The following is a 22,382-nucleotide window of genomic DNA, read 5'->3' as shown; positions in this document are numbered from 1 at the left end:
GAATTCACAACGCTCGCGACCCTTATCCTACTTTCGGAAGAAATTGTGCCGTAACAATGCGATAATAAAATATAAACAAACATCGTATAAAGCTTTCAAACATTTCTTAATATCATACAACATCAACAACTGTTTTCAAAACTCCGTAAATAGTAGGTATATAGCCGCGGCTGGCTTGTACAGTTTAACCCCTTGCCCTACGATTTCATTTCGCAGTTTCATTTGTTACTGTTCCTCGTTAATAATACGCAATTAAAACGAAAGCTTCGGTGATCTTTACATCTAGATTCACTTTGAACTATACAAATTGCTAAGAAGAATGTTTCATTTGAACGCAACTGAATGACACTTCCTTTACACTCGAGAGGTGACTCACTCGATTTCATACAATAAAATTATAAAATTTGATATTTATTATACTTTGTATAATGTTGAGAAACATTGAAATAACAGCTTTGTTCCTCAATGCACGTGTGATTTCGAGTTTCACAAAATATCTTTACCTCGTCGGAAAATGTTAACCCTTTGAACTCTGTAGGCTCCAATATCGCGCCAGTTATAGTATTAAATATTTAAATGAATCTTAAAGAAGCTACCCTAAAATTATTCGATTTTCCGAATTTTGTACTAACAAGGAATGTAGCATTTCTCATTTTCGCTAGGAATACTATAAAAATTAGTTGCTGATACAGAACAACCTGGATTGTTAACACATTGCGTACGCAATTTTCGAGGTCAACTTATATCACTATACATAGAAAAACTCAGATATTGTTATGTAATATATTTTAAATAGATAATCAATTCGATTGAAATTTTATATTTTTTTCAATTAGCTAAGTATGTACGCAATGTGTTAAGGGTTCAAATATTTCCAGTGAAAAACGTCCAAGTGCAAAGGGTTAATATTAAACAATATCAGAAATTCTTGCCACGAGTTTGCGACGAGATCGTAAGGCAAGGGGTTAAATGATGCACGACGAAATGCTCGAATCTATGTTAGGCCCGTGTTAATACCGGTTGTTTGGGTTACAAGAGTGTTTATTGCTGTCGCGTGAAACGGAGCATTGCGAGTAGAGCAATCTTAAAAAATAATCAAACTTTAGAGGAAACCTGTATTTCTCTGTGGCAACAGGAATGTCTAAAGTTTACCGAACCTGTCCCCTCTCATTGAAACCAATTCCCTAAGACAATTGACTTCGAACAAAAATTTTCGAATAAATAACTAGGTAATAGAGTAACGAAAGAATTTCCACAGCGAATAATTGTCTTGTGAGATAATTGACTTCGAATAAAAATTTTCCGTGACGTAAATAACTGGGCAATGGAGTAACGTAAGAATTTTCATACCAAATAATTGACTTCTAACACAATTGATGTCGAAGAAAAATTTTCGAATAAATAATTAGGTAATAGAGAATCAGAAGAATTTTCATACCAAATAATTGATTTCGAACAAAAATTTTCGAATAAATAACTAAGAAATGGAGTAACGTAAGAATTTTCCTATCGAATAATTAATAATTCTTGCTTGGCATCTTTGCTACAGAAAGAATAAATATCACGTAAAACACCGATGTTCTCCGTAGCAGTCAACGTGTTAAAAAACTAGTGGATCGCTCATCGATATACCTAACAGTATAAAATTCGGTAGAAATCGTTTGCAGTTATTTCAATCGTGTTTAGTTTTGATTTCAACATCAGCTACAGCATCGTCATCGAGGCACGAATGTTTTGTTTTCGGTTCAACGTGTACCAGAACAAAAGAACCACTTAGAAAATCAATTAAAACACACTTCGTCGCGTTAACACAATACGATACATGGTTTCCACTACTCGAATCAATTAAACTTATTCACCGAGCAATATATACAAATAATTAAAAGCATGCCAGGCGATTTTCTTACTTGAGAAGATTGAAAAAAAACATTTCCTTCGATTTTGTTTCCATAATGGACATCGAGTGCTACGAAATCTGTTCAAAATTGAAAAAACGTTCCAATCGAGACTTACACGTGGTTCTATATTATTTTTAACCCTTTGCACCCGGAAGGTGGCTATCAGTCATTTGATTCGACGTAAAACTATAAAATCTAATATTTAATGAACTTTGTATAATTCGATACGTGAAACATTCGAACGAACAGCATTGTTTCTCAATCTGCTTGTAATTTCTGTTAGTTTCATATCGTCTTCGTCTCGTCAGAAAATATTAAATATTTCTAATGACAAACTTCCGAGTGCAAGGGTTAACACTGGAACTACCAGATAACTTTATTTGAATAAATATTATTTTCTGATATTTCTTGTAATACAATATTTGTGATCTCATTAGATAACTACTCTTATTAATTTTGCACACACCCGCATTGGTAAATATCCACAAAAGTTGTTTAGCACCCAAACGGTTACATACTATAATGAATGACTGCAGAAACAGAAGATAATTTACTAGTACAATCTTTATAGGGATTATATATGAATCATAAATGCTCGGTAGTTCTAGTGTCAATACCCGGTTGTAAGTTTCAAAAAGAAATTCGAAAGAACCAGTTCAAGTGGTTGGTAGTTCCAGCGTCAATCGCGTCTTCCTCCACTATTTACATCGCTAACGACTAGAAGACTCGGAGAACTAATGAATACTAATGAAAACTGCGGAGTTCGATCCGACACTTGGTTCCCTTGGAAATCCTGCGACCCGATCTATTCCCTCGGTAAAGTAGAAAAATCGGTTGTCCCGGAAAGATCGAAAAGATGTAATACGAAAGATCTACTCGGATGGTTTCCCATGGTTCGCGGTGCAGTTTCTTGGAAAAAACGTTGTGTTCCCTCGCGTTAAACCAGCGGAACTATCAACTAAACTATGTTTCCTTTAATAATCTCTTATACATGCATCGCGAGCCGCGTCGCGATGGAAAAATAGACCTCTTCTAGCATTGTAGTCCACTATCGTAGTACCTAATTACCGCACAGTCGACTGACTCGTTTCCCTCCTCAACCGCGTTTCGTCCTAATCGTAAACATGTTTTACATGGTACCGATGCGTCGGTTAATACAAGAATTACGAAGTCGGTGTTCCGGTTACAGTGATCGTCATCGGTTTCGTTGCCAGCGAACGCATCGGCGCGTTCGGCGTTCATTGTACCGTCGACGTGAAGCTGTGCAAACGTCGGTTGCGGCGAACTTGGCACTCGTGACGTCATAGCGAATGGAGTGCTTATTTGTTGACACTTAACCCCTTGCGTTTTCTATTAACACATTCTAATGGTTCAATTTTAGTTCTAATTATCAATTAAAATAGCACAAGGAATCTAAAACACTCAATCTCCACAGAAATACTCTATTGTCATTTTCTGGGCACATAGAATTATTTCTTTCAATTTCAATAATATTATTGTACTTGAAAAGATGTTTAATTTCATATTTCAATAGAATTTTCGTTCATTTCAACCCTAATTTAACCATGAACATTTTACTTAAATTTTTATTATTTCATATTGCATTTCCAAAAGTTTTTGGGTTTTTAACACATCGCGTACCGGTTAATTTTCGGAGAGCTGAATTGTGCGATGGCAATTTTCAAGGTCAACTTATATCAGTATACATAGAGAAACTCAGATATATTGTTATGTAATATATTTTAAATAGATAATCAATTCGAGTCAAATTTTATATTTTTTCAACATATTGAAATAAATAGAAATACATCACACATTGAAATAAGTAGAAATAAATCACACATAGAAATAAATAGAAAAAAATCACACATTGAAATAAGTAGAAATAGATCACACACTGAAATAAATAGAAATAAATCACACATTGAAATAAATACAAAAAAATCACACATTGAAATAAATAGGAATAAATCACACATTGAAATAAATAGAAAAAAATCACACATTAAAATAAATCACAGCTGTGGTAATCATCAAAGTTATACAGCTAAGTGTCTCTACATAAAAACGAGATTTCTCGTTACCAGTGCGCAATATGTTAATGACGCCTCAATAATTTCAAAGAGAATTTAACGAGCAGAATAACTCGATTCTTTTGAATTCAAACAAAATATTCTTTCGTTCAAACTTCATTGCAGAGATTGATATAGAATATAACTTTGTCTTTTTATTAATAAATAATTAATGAGAAAGTAGTTGGATCACAGTTGATAAATAAATCATGCAAGGGGTTAATACGTTGACTGTCACTATGATGATTGACGATTGGAACTTTCAAATTGCTTCAGAGGAATTGCAATAAGAAAATTGGTAATACAAATATTTAGTAATGTAGCGTAATATTACTGTGATAATAGATCGTTAACAATTGTTCCTAATTCGTTACTGTTACAAAGGATCAAGTATCGGTGTACAAACGCTTGGAATCGTGGCAGTCAACGTGTTGAGATTTCGAAGCTATTTTACAATTAATCGTCGATCTAGCGACTGGAGTCCGCCGATTCTTGAGCTTCGTTCCTAACGTCCTCTACGATGAAACGATCACGATTTACTGTACACCGGCCTCGCGTCTTAAAATCCGTTAAAAATACTACACTTACGGTAATTACAACCTACTTAGGAATAAATAAGTGATTCACACCGATCATGCTTGACTTAGAAAACTGTTGTTCTTGGTGATCAGACCGGCGCTGCTCTCGGACATCGGTATCACCGGAGACTTCTCGCCCTTCGGCAGCTTCGGGTGCAACTTTATGTTCGGTTTCAAGCCTTTCAGGAAATTCTGAAAAATATTTAAAAAGCTTATTGTATTTAACGTCATTTCTAAATCGAACATTGTAACCTAAAATATCTTACGGTTATATAAGAACAAATGGACACCTCGAATATACTATTTTTTAAAATTATTTTTTATTTGTTTTATTTAAAATGAGAGAAACTTTTTTTTGTTGAAAGTGTAAGATACTTTATGATATGTTCACACAAGATTTTATTTTCAACGAAATTATGTTCGCAATATTGAACACAGATGCTTTCTGCTGGTAAGTAGAAAGAGTTGGCAATGGTCAGACAGGATGATCAGATGTTTTATTCTTACATAACGCTTAATACTTCCACTTACGGTGAAATGAAAATTTATTCAAGAAAACGTATTACTGTACAAGTGTACAACAATGAATCATACACTTTCATTAATATAATATAACTAATTTCATTGTTAGCGAACAATTTTCAGTTGCTTTAGTTATGAAGAACCAGAATGTTTGTAACCCTTTGCATAAATTATCCGTCGAGTATCCGATAATTCGACAGCCCTCGGGTTTTACCTCTTTAATGGATCCTGGCGTCATGATGACGTAATACAGAGCGTAGCCTGGTATCCAAATCATCGATGACAAACTGAGACACACGCCCACCACTTCCGCCCACGTGGGATACTCATAATCGTTCCCGTATTTCAAGGGTTTGTATTGGACGCATTGGAACACGAAGATAGACTGCAACAAGATACTTTGTTTTTATATTGTCTAGAGAGAAGTCATAATTTCTTTTTTAAAGAAGTGAGTTATACTTTCCCAATATTTGTATTTGTTTATCTATTCTTTATGTATAGAGAGATGTCATAATTTTTTTTGAAAGAAATGAGTTACACTTTTCCAATATTTATATTATATATGTATTGTTTATGTATAGAGAGAAGTCATAATTTTTTTTTTAAAGAAATGAGTTATACTTTCCCAATGTTTATATTTGTTTATCTATTCTTTATGTATAGAGAGGTCATCATTTTTTTTTTAAAGAAGTGAGTTATACTTTTCCAATATTAATATTTGCTTATGTATTGTTTATGTATAGAGAGAAGACATAATTTTTATTTGAAACAAGTGAGTTATACTTTTCCAATATTTATATTTGCTTATGTATTGTTTATATATAGAGAGAAGTGATAATTTTTTTTTTAAAGAAGTGAGTTATACTTTTTCAATATTTATGTTTGTTTATGTATACTTTCCTAGTAAAAAGAAGCTGTTTAATTAGATTTCATGCGCGAATTTGATACTTACGGCCATGATCATCGGCGCCAACACCACCCAGCATATGTACCAAAATTTATTCATCCGTATGCCCATCATCTGGTGAATGCAGTCGCAGAACTTCTGCGCCCCGAAGATCCACGATATGGCAATCGTTTGGAAGAAGCAAACCCAGAGAATCGACATGCCGCTCGCCGAGTAGAAGTCCATTAGTTGAAATATGTAGACTCCTCCCTGAAACAAGATGAACGAAATAAAAAACTCGTGTAATGCGACAACCATAGGAAAAGATCAGTTACAAATTAATTGCTGATTAATTAGTGATTGATCAGCTATAAATTAATTGCTGCTGAATTAATTAAATGGCGTGTGCCTATTTTTTGAAAATATTAGAAATAGATTAGATAAGTGAAGACTTAAATAAAAATTGTTCACATTCTTTTATTTTAGTTATACTATATGATAATAAATATTTTTATTCGGTAAGCTACTAGGTCGAAGAGATGAAAATTGAATGTAAACATTGTTAATAAAAATCTGAATACTCACGTTAGTGACCATTGGAATTCCCAAAGCGAACATCATAACGCAAATAGCAATGGTGAACTTATTCCTATGGGGCCGAAGGACGTCAGGCCAGTTATCAACGACACCGGTGATAAACGATTCCACGATGCAGAATTCACTGTCAATTCCCAGTATCTGTAGTAAACGGGAGTACAATCATTTATTGAAACGATTACCACTTTTGTTTGTAAATGTGACACACGCGAAATAATACTGAATATGTTGTATAATAATTTCAAAAGTCAATATATCAATTTTCTCAATTTTTCTTGGTTAAGTCGCTGTTTTAATGTTTCCTGACTTTTCGAAATTTTAACGGAATAAATAATATTCCTTTTGGTTATTCAAGAATTTCATTATCCAATCATCATTATCCAAAACACTACTTTTCTCAGTTTTTCTTTTCTGGACTCAACTGCGTTGGCTTTTAAACGACTCGACTGCCACGAAAACCTTCAGAGATTTTTGTATCGCTTATTCTTTTGCAGTAAAGAAGAACAGCAGTTATTTATTAGTTGGTATCGAACTGCCACGAGTATCTAACACTTACGAATAGCATCACGAAGAAAATAATGGCCCACATCGTAGCACCGGGAAGCTTCAGAACGACCTCCGGATACGTAAGAAACACGAGTCCTGGGCCGCTCTTAACTACTTCGGACACTTCCGTCCCTTGCTCCGAAGCGATGTGACCCAAGATGGAGAACGTCACGCAACCAGCCAGCAGACAGGTCAAAGTGTTCACAACGCAAGTAATCAGTGCATCTCTGGAAAACGAAACTCACATTTTCAAAGATTTCAAAGAGTACGATCGCATTAACTTGTTGCGAGAATGATTAAAATCTATAGAAACGAGACAACGAAATTATTCATCATTTTAAAGTCTTGTAAATGGTACACGCAACGAAATGTATAAATCATGAAACATGCTGTTTTCTCTAATAACAATAAAATTTCTGCCATATCGAGAAACTGTTAGATACTGAATAATTACAGATAAGTAATTACAGAATAATTTACGGAAATTGTGGAATCACAGAATAAAACTAAAGACGTACAAATTAATAATCCTTGCTTTGTATCTTTGCTATGGAAGAATAATTAATACATACAACACTGATGTTTTGTGATCTTTTTACTGATAATATTGAAAATAATATTATAATATAATCTATTTGAGAAATGTCTCGACAGAAGCAGAAAATTCTCAGTCCAAAGATTCCCAAGCAAATGGTGTCATAGAATCACTGTGCCTTCCCACCCTTCGAGCCACCCATACCTAACCTACTGATATCAATATCAACCAAAAATGAATGTAAGACGAGATATTTCTTCGCCCAGTGAAAAATCCCGTAAAGAGTCGACGGACAGCGTGGCTGTTACTAAAATTGGCGGCTTACTTATAGCAGTTATGGTGGAACTTGTTGTAGGATCCCAAAGCCGGCAGAGCCCCGGTGCCGATACTGTACGCGAAGAATATTTGCGTGGCACCGTCGATCCACGGCCCCGGTGCGAGCAACTCCTTCCACCTCGGCGTGACGTAGTAAAGTAACCCGTCGCCGGCGCCGTCCAACGTCACCGCTCTTCCCAAAAGAATGAAAAGCACCACGTACGGGAACAACGCTGAAAACCAGATGATCTTACCGCTCTGATGGAGACCACGCCGGATGATAAAGTAAACGAGCAGCCAGCCGAGAATCAGACAACCAAACAGCTCCCATTGAATCCCACCGATGGTTTCGATACCAGAGGTGATCCCGAGAACTCGTCGTCTAAAATTTCCAAGGTTATCACGGATTATCGAGAATTGCATGGGTTTCGGTCGGTTAGTTACTTTCCTGTTCGGCTTGCGAGAGAGCACGTCCCGCCAGGACGTGGCTTTTTTTTTTGTTTTCGAAATTAGTCAGGGATTGAAACGATTCCGAGGGGGAATTGTTCGAGAGTGTTGCGCGGTTTCGATTGGAATCGCTTGCGGAGAAACGGAATCATTGGGTGACTTGGGTGTGCTTTGAGTTTTGTTGGTTTTGGTTCTGGGTCTTTGTAATTTTATGGAATGTTATGTGATAGTAATGTAGTTAACTATTTGTTTTGTGTTTTATTGTGTGATATCTATGTTATATTGTATTGTATTGTGTTATATTATATTTTATTGTATTATATTGTATCATATTGTATCATATTGTATCATATTGTATCATATTATATCATATTGTAACATAATAAGTTATAATATACCATATTATATAACATAACATATTATAATATATAATATTATAACACTTTATATCATGCTATATCATATTATAACATAATATGTTATAATATATCATATTATATCATATTATATCACGTTATATCATGCTATACCATATTATACAACATAATATGTGACAATATACCATATTATATAACATAACATGTTATAATATATCATATTATATCATATTATATCATGTTATATCATATTATAACATAATATATTATAATATATCATATTATATCACGTTATATCATATTATATCATATTATATCATATTATATCATATTATATTGTGAAAATTTAACTATTATCATCACATTCAACCACGAGCCTACCAAACAGCTCCACATTATACAATATCGATTCCAAAGAACCAGAACCAAAACCCATACAACCCTAAACTCATACACCAAATAACGATTACAACTTTGTTTCAGTTCTCCATAGCCATTTCAAGAAGCGAAACCTATATCACAACTGTTTTCAACCCCTGAAATGATCGAACCCTACCGACGACTTTCGTCACGAGTTCGATAGGATCACGAGTGATGCGCGATATCAAGAGTTGAATTTTGAACGCTGTGTTGAAAAATCTGTATCCTTTTGTGTTCTAAATAATCTCCATTAACGTAGCAATATCAAAACAATCATTTTTATCGCTATACTTAAGTTTGAAAAAGAAAATCAAATCTTCTGTATTAAATAAATTTGTAATTATAATATCGGTTCATTAATTGCGTGCTAATCAAGCATCTAAAATATCAACTTGCGGATGCCTAGGTTTACGAGAATTCTACTTACTCCCAATATTCTTCGACTGGTGTAGTGTGATGTAAGGTATTATTGATCATAAAATTTGTACCGTTTGTACTGTTCCCATTCTGTGTATGATCGGTGGCATTGGATGCATCGTAACAAGTATTAGTGTTCCACCAATTCCCTGGAAAATAATGGAAACTTGATTAGTTTATAAATATCTTCGAAAATCTATTGAGTATGCATTGTCAAACAGAATGAATAGACTAACTGCACGTTTAAAAGTGAATAGAAAATAAAAGAATCAAAGATTGTTTATCAACAATTGTTGTCCTTTAGAAAACTATATTTCAAAAGATTTTATTTTCGAAAATTTATTATTTAAGCATTGTCAAAGAGAATGGATAGAACAACTACACGTATAACTAGTGAATAGAAAATAAAAGAATCGAAGGTTGATTATTAACAATTGTTATCCTTTAGAAAACTATATTTCAAAAGATTTTATTTTCGAAAATTTATTATTTAAGCATTGTCAAAGAGAATGGATAAAACAATTGCACGTTTAAAAGTGAATAGAAAATAAAAGAATCGAAGGTTGTTTATTAACAATTGTTATTCTCTAGGAAATTATATTTCAAAAGATATTTATGACTGTACATATTTCACATATTTTTCTATTGCAAATCATGATCACTGTACCATCCACCTTCCACTCGTTACATATTTCCGTAATTGTTCTACTAACCACAACCCTTCCAAGGTACTTCAGGTATATTCATGAGAGTACTGATGAAGTAGAATAACGTCCACGCGATTATAATACAATAATACACGTCCAAGAAGAACACGATCGTCATTGTAGCGTATCCAACACCTGCAAAATATCAACGTTAAATATTCAAAATACATTCCTAACATTAACTTCATAAGAGATAATTAAAATAACATTAACACATCTCTACCTACTAAAAAAAACATTTACCATAACCTTAAACAAGAAATAAATTCAAATGCTAAACAAACTTAAAACTTCTCTTCCCCTTTTCTCAATAATTCTCTCACTTATTTTCAATTTCAAAAACTCCAATTGAAACAAACATTTCGCTAAAACAAACGAATCCTTTAAAATATCGATTACAAACGATCTACGAATAAAACGTCACATTGAAACAATATAAATATACAAGGAACAATAGAAAATTTTATACAAATTTGAAAGTTCACTTAAACTTTATAAACAATGTACAAAATTCTCGTTCTCTCGATGTTTCCTAAATCTATTCCCTCGGTGAAGTAGGAAAATCGGTTGCAATTTCTTGGAGTTTAAGTTTCATAAAGAAATTCCGCATTTTTGGTAAATATCGACAAAAGTTGTTTATCATGCAAACGGTTAATTAAAGTACCTTGCAACAAGGGACACAATTGGCCGACGAGCGTCATCCCTCCGGCGCCGAGGTATTGTCCAATGGCCACTTCTTGGAAGAAGATCGGTATCCCGCAGAACACCATGGCGATGCCGTAGGTAATAAGAAATGCCCCTGCAATCAATGTTTCATTCTCGTAGCGTTTCACCCGTGCACCGTTGAATGCGATCATTTACGTACGCTCATCGCCATGCGTCGCGCGAATGGTTTCGAATAGCCGATACGGAATGCGGCGCGAATGCATGATTATTGATACGTAACGGTGCATTCATCGGGAGAAATGAATTATCCTTGAATGTGAACAAGCCGATACTGTGTATCCACATTGGATTTTACGTTGCTCTATTTATAGCTGAAGGGAAAGCCGAGTCCGACGATAATTATGCGAAATTTAACCCTTTGAAACATTCAACATTTCTTGACGAGACGAAGACTGTGTTCTTTGAAACTAACTCGAAGGGAAATCACAAGTACATTGAAGAACGCTATTTTATTAGATTGCATGTATTGAGACATTATACAAAGTTCAACGGTAAATATCAAAGTTTATAATTTTACTGAGATCAGATGACTGAGTCACCTCCCGAGTGCAAGGGGTTAATCCCTTGACATTTCATTCGATTGCAATTTAATATGACGTTCTGTTTGTTCAAGAATACTTGGGAAACACTGAAATGGTACCTTTAAATGGTACGATTGTGACACTAAAAATAAATATAGAAATTGTTAGAATAAGTAGACTTTGGAATAAAATCGAGTGACTGCTAAGGGTGTAGTGTAAGCTAATATAAAAAGATCTAAAATATATTAATAATGGTACAATGTTAAACGTTAAAAAATGATATTTTCGAACAAATGTATTAATCAGTATAAATTTATTAACAAGAGCCCGTTTATGCACTCACCGCGCTCCGTGTTATATCGATAAATTTCGAGATTCCAATGAAACTCACCGCCGCCATTTTTGTAGCAGAGATAGGGGAAGCGCCACACGTTGCCCAAGCCGACGGACACGCTGATGCAAGAGAAGAGGAAATCGAGTTTATTGTCCCAGCCGCCTCGCTCGGTGTCCTCCTCTCGGTTCCTGACTTCCGCCACTTTGCCCTGGGGCGACGAGACCGTCATCTTCGGAACAGCTCGGGAAGACTCCTTTCTCCTCTCCGACCCGACCGACTTCGCTTTGAACTCTATGAACGTTTGGTCCGAATCTACTTGGTCTCTCTCCTCACCCCAATAGTACATTTTCTCAGCCATACTTCCTGAAATCATCAAACGCTCGTTCGTTAACAGTATTTCTACGAAAGGTGTTAAAAGACACCGTTTGAAATTTTAACTTTGAATTATTTTCCAAGTTTAATCGTACATTGTGAATTGACTTTTCAATTTTTCAGTAACGATTGTAAAATTATGTGTAGAAAATGTTTAAAATTCAATGGAGAAATGATTAAACCGAGGATGCAGTGTTAAGTTAAAATTTCAGAGTATCTATTGACACCATCGGTGGAAATAGTGTTAGCCCAATCGCGTCGTATCGTCGGGTTTTCTTATTGTATAAATTATACTATTGTCTATAAGTCATATAATCGTATATGGATCATACTATCGTATATAAATCATATAATTATATATGAATCATATTAGCATATATGAGTTATACTATCATATATAAATCATACAATCATAATGAATCATACAATCATAATGAATCATACTATCATATATAAATCATACAATCATAATACATCATATTATCATATATGAATTATACTATCATATATAAATCACTGGATCATGTATAGTCATATATAAATAATACAATTACATATGTATCATATAATCATATATAATTCAGATACAGTCATATGTAAGTCATACAATTATATACACATCATCATATTAATCATATGTGCATCATATATAGTCATACATAAATCATATAATCATATATACATCATATATAATCACATATGCATCATATATAATCATATATACATCGTATGCAATCATATACACATCACACAATCATATATACAAATCATATAATCATACATAAATCATACAATCGGATAAAACGGTTTACTAGTTGACTTCACATGATCACTTAAACATTTTATGAAGCTGCTAACTACGCTGCCCCACTACTAGGCTATTTAAATCAGATTCCACCGACACTTGCGAAGGTATTCAAATAAGTTAACCCTAAGAAGACCAAGGGGAGGGGCTCCTTAACCCCTTGACCTACAATACTGCCTCAAACTCCTGGAGATAATTTCAAATAGAATTCAACAAGTACAAGTGTCACTTAATTCTGTCGAGCTCAAATGAAATATTACATTCACTATTCTTCTATTACGATTTATAATACTTCAGAGTAAACCTAGACATAGAATGAATATGAATCTTTCTTCTTCTAATGGATCACCAGTAATGAAACAGTTCTGTCGACAGTTGCGAAAGAAATTAGTGCAAGGGGTGAAAACCAGCTCAAAAAAATTTCATAAAATTACCTATTGTCAGTTATGCTTCTAACATTGCTACTAAATAAACAATTCTCATTTAGACGAGATATTAACCCCTTGGCCTATGATCTCTTTCTCAATTCTGATCGATACGGCTACTTTCTGATTAATAATTTACTAGAGAAAGAGAAAAATTCTAAGCATATGCTATGCCTGTATTTCCTTTTAAGTATAATAGTTGAATACAGAGGAATAATATTCACTTTGAAGTCGAATGAACTGAGTAATATTTATATTTGTTGAATCATGAAAATCTTCACCACGAGTCTGACTCGTTGTTGTAGGAAAAAGGGTTAAAAATATATCAGATTCAATTCTATTGACTGAAAAGTTTGAAAAACCTTGGTGCAAATGTATATTAGAAGTAACGAATAAAAGAATAAAATATAATTTGTCATTTAGATCTAATTATTCATCTCTATATTTTATTATCTATAATCAAACCTTGACTAGTACAAAAATAATAACAAATGAAGCATTAACTTTTTACAGAATTTTATTATCTATAAGTACAAAAATAATAACGAATGAAGCATTAATTTTTTACAGAATTTTATTATCTATAATCAAACCTTGACTAGTACAAAAATAATAACGAATGAACCATTAACTCTCTACAGAATACTAATAAAAAATATTAAAAAGTTAACGTACATGATTTTTTAAATTATTATTAAAATAGAAGAAAGCGTTATATCATTATCTTGTTTATATACAGTGCTGTTCTTGAGATATTTATATTCAAGACGTATAATTCCAGAAAAAATGTGGTTCGGTCTCCCCAGGGTTAACATCGTAAGGAGAGATTCCTTGTTTCTTATCACGATGGAAATAAATCTGACCTTTGAAAATTGCTTCGGTGTCCTAATTCAGGATAATCGATTATAATCGCGACGGTTACGTAAAACTGTCCTCTATAAGCGAACTTATCTCCTTCGGCACTAGACACGTGTCGCTCTACAGTAAGCGCTAGCGAGCAAATTTCTTCGAATCATTAGAAATTTCATCTCGAAATTCTTCTGAGAATTATACTGAATTCTAAATGGACATTTTACGAAATGGCGACTAAGATACTAACATGAACCCTTTCCGGTAGTACGATTTAAAAATTCTGCACGATAGAAACATTTTATTTTGTTGTAGAAATTAACGTGTACCACATGTGGTTAATTTCAGGTTAATTTTTTCACATAAACATGTAATTCTTCTTTGTTTCGCTTTGATCTTCCATTAAAATATACTCTACGCGCACTCGTCCTGCGTTCGACGAGTACACGCTCCATTTTTCGATTTTATTGCGAGAACCAGAGGTTTTCCCAACTAAATTCCACAGTGTAGACGTGTAGGTTAATATTAATGTAAACTTCATGAATGTGCGTGCATATGTATGGGTGTAGCGTGCGTGTATGCATTGTTTTGAATAAACGCGAAAAAAAGAAAAGATATTTAAAAAAACGAAGTTTCTGTTGAGAATGGAAAATATATATATATTGTCATCGTTTAAATAAACGTCTATAACAGTTACTGTTGTATGAATTAGAATTCAGAATGTCCTTATATCAAACATTCAAGAGATTACGTTCATCAGCTCCGATTCGTCGGAATTGGCATGAATATTCCAGCGTGTGATTGAAATGAAAAATTATCGTGGAATTCCGGGAAACTGACGTTAATAAATGGATCTCTCTTTCTCTCTGTCTCCCTCTTTCCTATCGCTCTAAATGAAATCGATAAGTAAAGTAACAAACATCACGATGCACATTTTCCTACGTCATTTCCAGAGAACTAGGAATCGTGCAGACTATGAAGAAAGTAAGAAAGTGTCGAATCGCACTCGAAATGTAACGCATTGCGTACTGGTAACGATTAATCTCGTGTTTGTGTAATATAAAGACACTTAGCTACGCAACTTTCCTAATTATCATAACATATTGCGTACGTAAATTTCGGAAAAGTGAATTGTGCGGATGGCAATTTTCTAATGATCAATTAAAACAAAGCAGAAGGAATCTAAAAATACTTAATCTCCACAGAAATACTCTATTGTTATTTTTTGGACACTCAGAATTATTTCTTTCAATTTCAATAATATTATTATACTTGAAAAGATGTTTAATTTCATATTTCAATGGAATTTTCGTTCATTTTAACCCTAATCGGACGATGACTTTGAGTCACATCTGAACATTTTACTTAAATCTTTATTATTTCATATCGCATTTCCAAAAGTTTTTTTCAGAAAATTGTATTGTGTTGACAATTTTCAGTGAGATCAACTTATACATAGGATATGTACTCGTATCTTCTAATGAGCAAATGTCAGAATACATAAGTACACACGATATATGCACACTTTCGTGACTAATTGTATATACAGTGACCTAAAAGAAAAATGGCGGAGGACCATTAAATCGATGAATCACTTTGAAATTGATTTTAAAAATTAATTGAGATATAAGTGATTACAAGCTTTCCATTAACCTTCGGCGTACTGCATAAAAGCGTTATATACAAATAATGAATTTGATTATCGATGATATCGTCACATGCAACACGCGATTGCGCGGCTATCTGTAGCGTACAACGTTTGCATATCGCTTTTTTCGTCAACTTTCCAATTTTCCACGCCATTCTCTTCGTATTTCGACCCGTAACCTTTGCCCGAGTTCCGAAACCAATTAACAGAAGCCTATAATTGCAAGCATACCCTAGGAGTGCTGATAATTTCTAATCAAAACGCAGCAGCAGGTACGCAAGTGAATAATCGTCATCGAAACTCACCTAAACGCCATGTTTCGGTATAATTTTCATCCAATGATGGTCTATCGATAAAACAGTCGTTTAGAAAGTTACATAAACAATTAGGATGAACTGAGGGTAAAACTAAAATAATCATTGAACGTCAGTGATACTGGAAACGAAGTTTATTACCAATGATGCAACGTGGAGAATGAAAACTTCGGAACTCAAAAGTTTTAACACATTGCATACCGATTAATTAACACTAGAACTACCGAGCGTTTAATGGGATTGTTATGTAAAAATATAATTAATCTAACAATATAAGAAATTATATAAAAATTCATTATTTTCAGCTTCTTCAGATACTCATTATAGTATTGAAACTATTTCCAAATCGTTTTGAATATTCAGTGCTTTTAAGATAATTAATAATTGCCAAATAAAAGGATCGAATTTTCTTTGAAAATCATTTCAACTGATAGTTCCAGTGTCGATCATTTTCCCTCAATTGAATTCTCGACATTTCCTATCTGCATTTTATCGAAAAGCCAATTCAAAATATACGACTAAACTTAGAAAACAATTGTAAGTTGACCCTTTGAACTCAAGTGATTCTCAGTCACCACTTGGTTTGATACAGTGGAACTATGAAGTTGAACGTTTAATATTTTGAATGAAACTTTGTATTGCTTTGTGAAAGATTTAAATAAAATGGCTTTGTCGCTTAATTTATCTATGAATTATCGTTAAATTATTTTCAAACAATATGCCCTATATTTCATTAGAAAATGTTGAATATTTCCATTGAAAAACTTTCGAGTGCAAAGGGTTAACACTATTTCTACCGAATGTCGAATTTTCGTCTTAAAACTGTTTTCTAAACTTGATACTTAATATTAAACTTCGTACAATGCGTCAATTTGAGAAATATTCAAACAAAACAGCTTTGTCCCCCGATGTAAATGTGATTTCTCGTCGAGTTAGCTTCACTATAGCTCTCTGTCTCATCAGAAGACGTTAAAATATTTCCAATAAAAAATTTCCGAGTGCAAAGGGTTAAGTCATCCCGAGTTCAAAGGGTTAACATCCGGTGACATGTGCACCGAGCTAACGCGTGAACCCGTAAAGCAACTTTTCGATCAGTCTTCGTGAAGGAAGCCTCTTGTCCAAACACAAACGCACTGTGAACCGCGAGGGTTTCTTTCAGGTCAAGTCATAGGACTCCCCGATTTCCTCGGTGATCATTTCATGGACAGTCGTGTTCAAAAGTTATATACAATGACGAGTGATGAAGATTTCTAGATTAATCGAACAAACGTCAAAGTTCGCTGCCCACGTGTCAAAAGACTATTTTGCTATTATCAATTTAATATCTTCGAATGAAATTTCCAGTTAATACATTGTTAACCGGCGATTTTACGCAGTAGCTAATGTCACCGGTTAATATTCCGTAATTGAATATGAAAGTGAAACGATGTAAATAAACTTCGATATACTTTATTTATAAATAATGAATTGAAATGAAACTTTCGGCATATCTTTTATGTAACTTTGAATATTTTGCTTTTACAATATTCTATGTTGCGTTTCGAAAATTTAAATAGCTAATGCATGTGTCGGGATTGTTTAGGAGTTTTAATGGTTGTCTACTTGATAGTCAAAGTGTTAAAAATATATTAACTTTATCTATTATTGTAGAACTACAATTTTATAGCAAAGTATTCTCAATTTATTCCATCGTATTAGAACGAAACTAGTAAAGTAACCCTTACAAAGAATCTTGACTCTAGGTTTTGCTTTATTAACAAAACTGTTTCGATTGCTTAGGAGTTTTAATATTTATCTACTTGGCAGTCAAAGTGTTAAAAATATATTGATAACTATTACTATAAAACTACAATGTTATACAAAAAATTTCTCGATTTATCCCATCGTATTAGAGCGAAACTAGTAAAGTAATTCTTCCAAAGAATGTTAACTCTAGTCTTCGCGTTATTAACAAAACTGTTTCGATTGCATGAGAGTTTTACCTACTTGACAGCCAAAATGTTAAAAACATATTAACTTTATCTACAGTAGAACTACAATGTTACACAAAATTTTTCTCAATTTATCTCATCATATTAGAGCGAAACTACTAAAGCAATCCTTCCAAAGAATATTAACTCCAGTCTTCGCGTTATTAACAAAACTGTCTCGATTACATGAGAGTTTTATCTACTCGACAGTCAAAGTATTAAAAACATATTAACTTTATCTACAGCAGAACTACAATGTTACACAAGTTTTCTCAATTTATCCCATCGTATTACAACAAAACCCTGTCACAAAACAACGCGCTAAAGAACGGCAACCAAAGATTTCTAATTGAAGATATTTCTAATTGAATCTGGTGACGCGCAGTGCCGTTCGTCAATGAGAAGTCCACCCCTTTGCAAAGTATTCGGCCCTACGCAACTCGCGCGAGCCGTTACCCTTATTATCGTTGGTCCCGATTCAACGGGAGGGAAGAGGGTGCACGTGTCCGTGTTACTTGCTCGCGTGTGTGCGTACCCGCGCACTTGCAATGTGTTAGTCACCGCTGTGCACACGCGTGTGTGTGCTTGTATACAAACACTCGTGTGCGCGCTACGGATGCTGAACGCAAAATCAATAACAAGGTTTCTGTCACGTTACGGCATACACGTGGACGGTCGTTTAACCGTGGACATTTTCGAGTTTCTCGATCGAATTGGGACAACGAGGATCGTCGATTGCGACGTTTGCTGATGTTCGTTCTGGAATTAGGAATGGTAAGGTTTTCAGAGTTTCATTGTTCCTCGTGTATAGGAGTGTTCGGAGATGTTCGGTTGTATTGATGGAATGGCACTTGCTTCGAATTGGAATTTATGGTTGTATAATATAGGAGAGATGATTGAGGATGTTTAGGTTTTTGGATGGTTTGAGTGATATTGTTTGAAGAGGTTTTATTGGGAATATTTGTGAAATGGTACTATTACCAATGAAACCCCTTTAGTGAAATGGCACTTGCTTCGAATTGGAATTTATGGTTGTATAATATTGGAGAGATGATTGAGGATGTTTAGGTTTTTGGATGGTTTGAGTGGTATTGTTTGAAGGGGTTTCATTGGGAATATTAATAAAATGGTACTTACTTCGAATTGGAAATTATGGTTATATATAGCTGTGATGATGGAGAATGATGTTAAGGTTTTTATGAAGGGATATTTCATTGGGAATATTAGTGAAATGGTACTTGGCTTGATTTGGAAATTATGATCATATAATATATTATGATTGTGGAAGATGTTAAGGTTTTTGAATAGTTTGAGTGGTATTGTTTGAAGTGGTTTTATTGGGAATATTAATAAAATGGTACTTGGCTCGAATTGGAAATTATGATTATATAATATACCATGATTCAGAGAGATGTTAACATTTTTAATACTCCAAGTGTTACTATATAAAGAAATGTTTCATTACAAATATTAATGAACCGGTACTTATTTCTAATTAGAAACAAAGTTACAACAACAATAATAAAAACAACTTAAGATTTCTATATATTTCATCTCTTCCTCACAAAGAAACATTTACTCGAAAACACCGTTAACAAAATGGTCAGTTCTCAGAAACAAGTTACAAAATCCCAATGGTAACCCAAAACCAACTAGAACATATACATTAACTATCCCTTACAAAGTTCCATTGAAAATTCTACTAAAATACGTCAGAAACAGTTACATAACAGCAATGATAATCCAGCGCAAAAACGCTCGAGTTTGTTATGCAGAGTATATTGATCAGTACCGTGATGAAAGGATGGAACGCTAGACGATCCGATGAAAATTAGGGTAACCGGCGAAGGAGGGAAAGTCTACGCTCGCGGACTCAGGACAAAGGATATCGACGCGTACCTCAGTGTGCAGTCCCCGACCAGTCACGAGATCGATGTCGATCCTCCGGAAGAGTTTCTCACTGAACGAATCGCTGCGATTCTCGCGGAGCTGATAAACTTCGATATTCCGATCCTTTGAACGACGGAACGTCGCGTCGGGAGACGATCCTTGCGATGGAAAACAATCCGTTCACGCCCGTTCCTCGTGGGTCAAAGATCACCAGGGTCTTCGCTCCTCGCGTCGGAGACGAGTTTCCGGCCGGCGTTGGCGGAAGAACGGAGGTTGAGGATCGTCGCAGCACCGAATCGACGATTGATCGTTGTCGTCAGGTTCAACGAATGTTTATTGCGCGTCAGTTTTGTCAGGTATGTTACCTCGTGTCGACCTACCCCACAAGGGATGTGGTTACAGAATAATGCTCGGCTTCAAGATGGGGAGTGTTACCCCTTTCGGACGCATGCGCGAAATGAGCACCCCCTCCAGGGAGGCGGACAAAACTAGAGTTGGGAAGTCGAGGGAACTCTTCTGCCTTGTAAATAATTCATTACAGAGAATCTTGACTCTAGTTTTCGCTTTATTAACGAAACCGTCTCGATTGAATGGGAGTTTTAATGGTTATCTACTTGACAGTCGAGGTGTTAGAAATATACTAGTAGTTTCATCTGTTACTAGAACTACGATTTTATACGAGAGTTTTGGCAATTTGTCTCGTTGTATTTGAGAGAAACTAGTAAAGTAATCCTTACAAAGAAGCTTGACTCTATTTTTTGCTTTATTAACAAAACTGTTTCGATTGCTTAGGAGTTTTAATATTTATCTATTTGGCAGTCAAAGTATTAAAAATATATTGATAACTATTACTATAAAACTACAATGTTATACAAAGAATTTCACAATTTATCCCATCAGATTAGAGCGAAACTAGTAAAGTAATCCTTACAAAGAATCTTAACTCTAGTTTTTGCGTTGTTAACAAAACTGTTTCGTTTGCATGGGAGCTTTATCTACTTGACAGTTAAAATGTTAAAAAAATATTAACTTTATCTACTACAAAATGAAGAATTCGAGTGACGAATTGTCTTTGTAAAATGCAAATCCAAATTTTGGTTATAATATTTTACTAAATGAGAGGAATGGTATTTGTAAAATGCAAATGAAATTGTAATTGGGATGCTTTATGAAATGAGATGAATTGCCTTTGTCGAATGGAAATGATATTATAGTTACAATATTTGATTAACTGTAATGAATCGTCATTGTAAAATGCAAATAAAATTGTAGTTATCGTATTTTATTAAACGCAACGAATCGTGTTTGTAAAATGCAAACGAAATTGTAGCTGAATTGCTTTATTAAATGTGACAAATTGTCTTTGTGAAATGGAAATGATATTACGATTACAATGCTTTCTGAAACGAGACAAATTGTCTTTGTGAAATGCAAATGATATTATAGTTACAATGCATCATTAAATGCAACGGATCGTCTCTATAATATATGCAAATGAAATTCCGCGTTGCTTCAGATGCAGGCACACGTAAATCTAATTTAATCTTAAATATTTCAAAATATAAAACATCGAGGAAAACCTTTGCGTTCGACGATTTTTATGATTAAGTAATAAGTCTATTAAACGTTTGATAAAACCATTTATATTTCGTCGCTTTGAATCAATTTTTAACACGTTGAATGCCATGGGGTCACCGGTGACCCAACCAAATCGACTTACTATAGTTCATTCAATTAAACGATTATTTGAAAACATTTGTATATTATAAATAATTCTACCTAATTCGGTGCCATTCGACTATGTCAATGTGCAATAATAATAATGCATTTCAAACAAATGATTTAATATTATATTTCTTCCATTTTAACCGTGATGAAGATTTCTAACCAATTTAACAACAATCAGTGTTAAATAATGTAAAATATTTTGCTATTATCAATTTATTATTTACTAACGAAATTTCCACTTCGAGTAGAATGGAAAATTTTGCTGCATTTCTTCCAAATAATTGATAGCAGAATGTTACACGAGCTTAGCAGCGGAAGTAAATAGTACGCCAAAGGGTTAAAGACAATGTTTGCTAAAGGTCAAAGAATAAAATTCTAATGAGTACTGGCATCGTCCTCAAATGGTTATTACGAACTTAGGTTGTCATTTGAACAAATTTCAGGGCATCGTAACGCTTATCTTCGATCTATTGCAAAATAATG

The 22,382-nt window shown here is 34.0% G+C and overlaps 1 protein-coding gene across 2 annotated transcripts; it reads right to left on the bottom strand.

Moving 5' to 3' along the window:
* Positions 1–635: 635 nt before the first annotated feature.
* On the bottom strand, positions 636–20,590 carry LOC116425089 (sodium- and chloride-dependent GABA transporter 1). 2 transcript variants are annotated; one of them, XM_076367675.1, is made up of 12 exons: positions 20,181–20,590; positions 16,303–16,343; positions 11,956–12,261; positions 10,982–11,116; positions 10,324–10,452; positions 9,621–9,759; positions 7,960–8,331; positions 7,110–7,326; positions 6,542–6,694; positions 6,023–6,226; positions 5,285–5,455; positions 636–4,740 (listed from the first exon to the last, which is right to left on the bottom strand). In XM_076367675.1, exons 3-12 carry the CDS (start codon positions 12,254–12,256, stop codon positions 4,603–4,605), a joined length of 1,959 nt encoding a protein of 652 aa, XP_076223790.1. In that variant the 5' UTR covers positions 12,257–12,261; positions 16,303–16,343; positions 20,181–20,590; the 3' UTR covers positions 636–4,602. The 2 variants fall into 2 exon arrangements, with proteins under 2 accessions (XP_076223790.1, XP_076223791.1); XM_076367676.1 differs by lacking the exon at positions 16,303–16,343.
* Positions 20,591–22,382: the final 1,792 nt, after the last annotated feature.

The sequence above is a fragment of the Nomia melanderi genome, chromosome 5 (genome assembly GCF_051020985.1).
Source record: "Nomia melanderi isolate GNS246 chromosome 5, iyNomMela1, whole genome shotgun sequence".
Taxonomy (NCBI): Eukaryota; Metazoa; Arthropoda; class Insecta; order Hymenoptera; family Halictidae; genus Nomia; species Nomia melanderi.
The sequence above is the reverse complement of the archived record's forward strand: the minus strand, read 5'-3'. Positions and strand labels throughout refer to the sequence as shown.

Bases quoted from the DNA above. Each gene is read 5' to 3' on its own strand.
- LOC116425089 (XM_076367675.1), bottom strand. From the start codon at position 12,256: ATGGCTGAGAAAATGTACTATTGGGGTGAGGAGAGAGACCAAGTAGAT. The intron at 10,453-10,981 runs GTACTTTAATTA...GATATTTTGCAG, and splicing joins ATTGTGTCCCTTGTTGCAAG to GTGTTGGATACGCTACAATG. The intron at 7,327-7,959 runs GTAAGCCGCCAA...TTCGTTTTCCAG, and splicing joins TTCCACCATAACTGCTATAA to AGATGCACTGATTACTTGCG.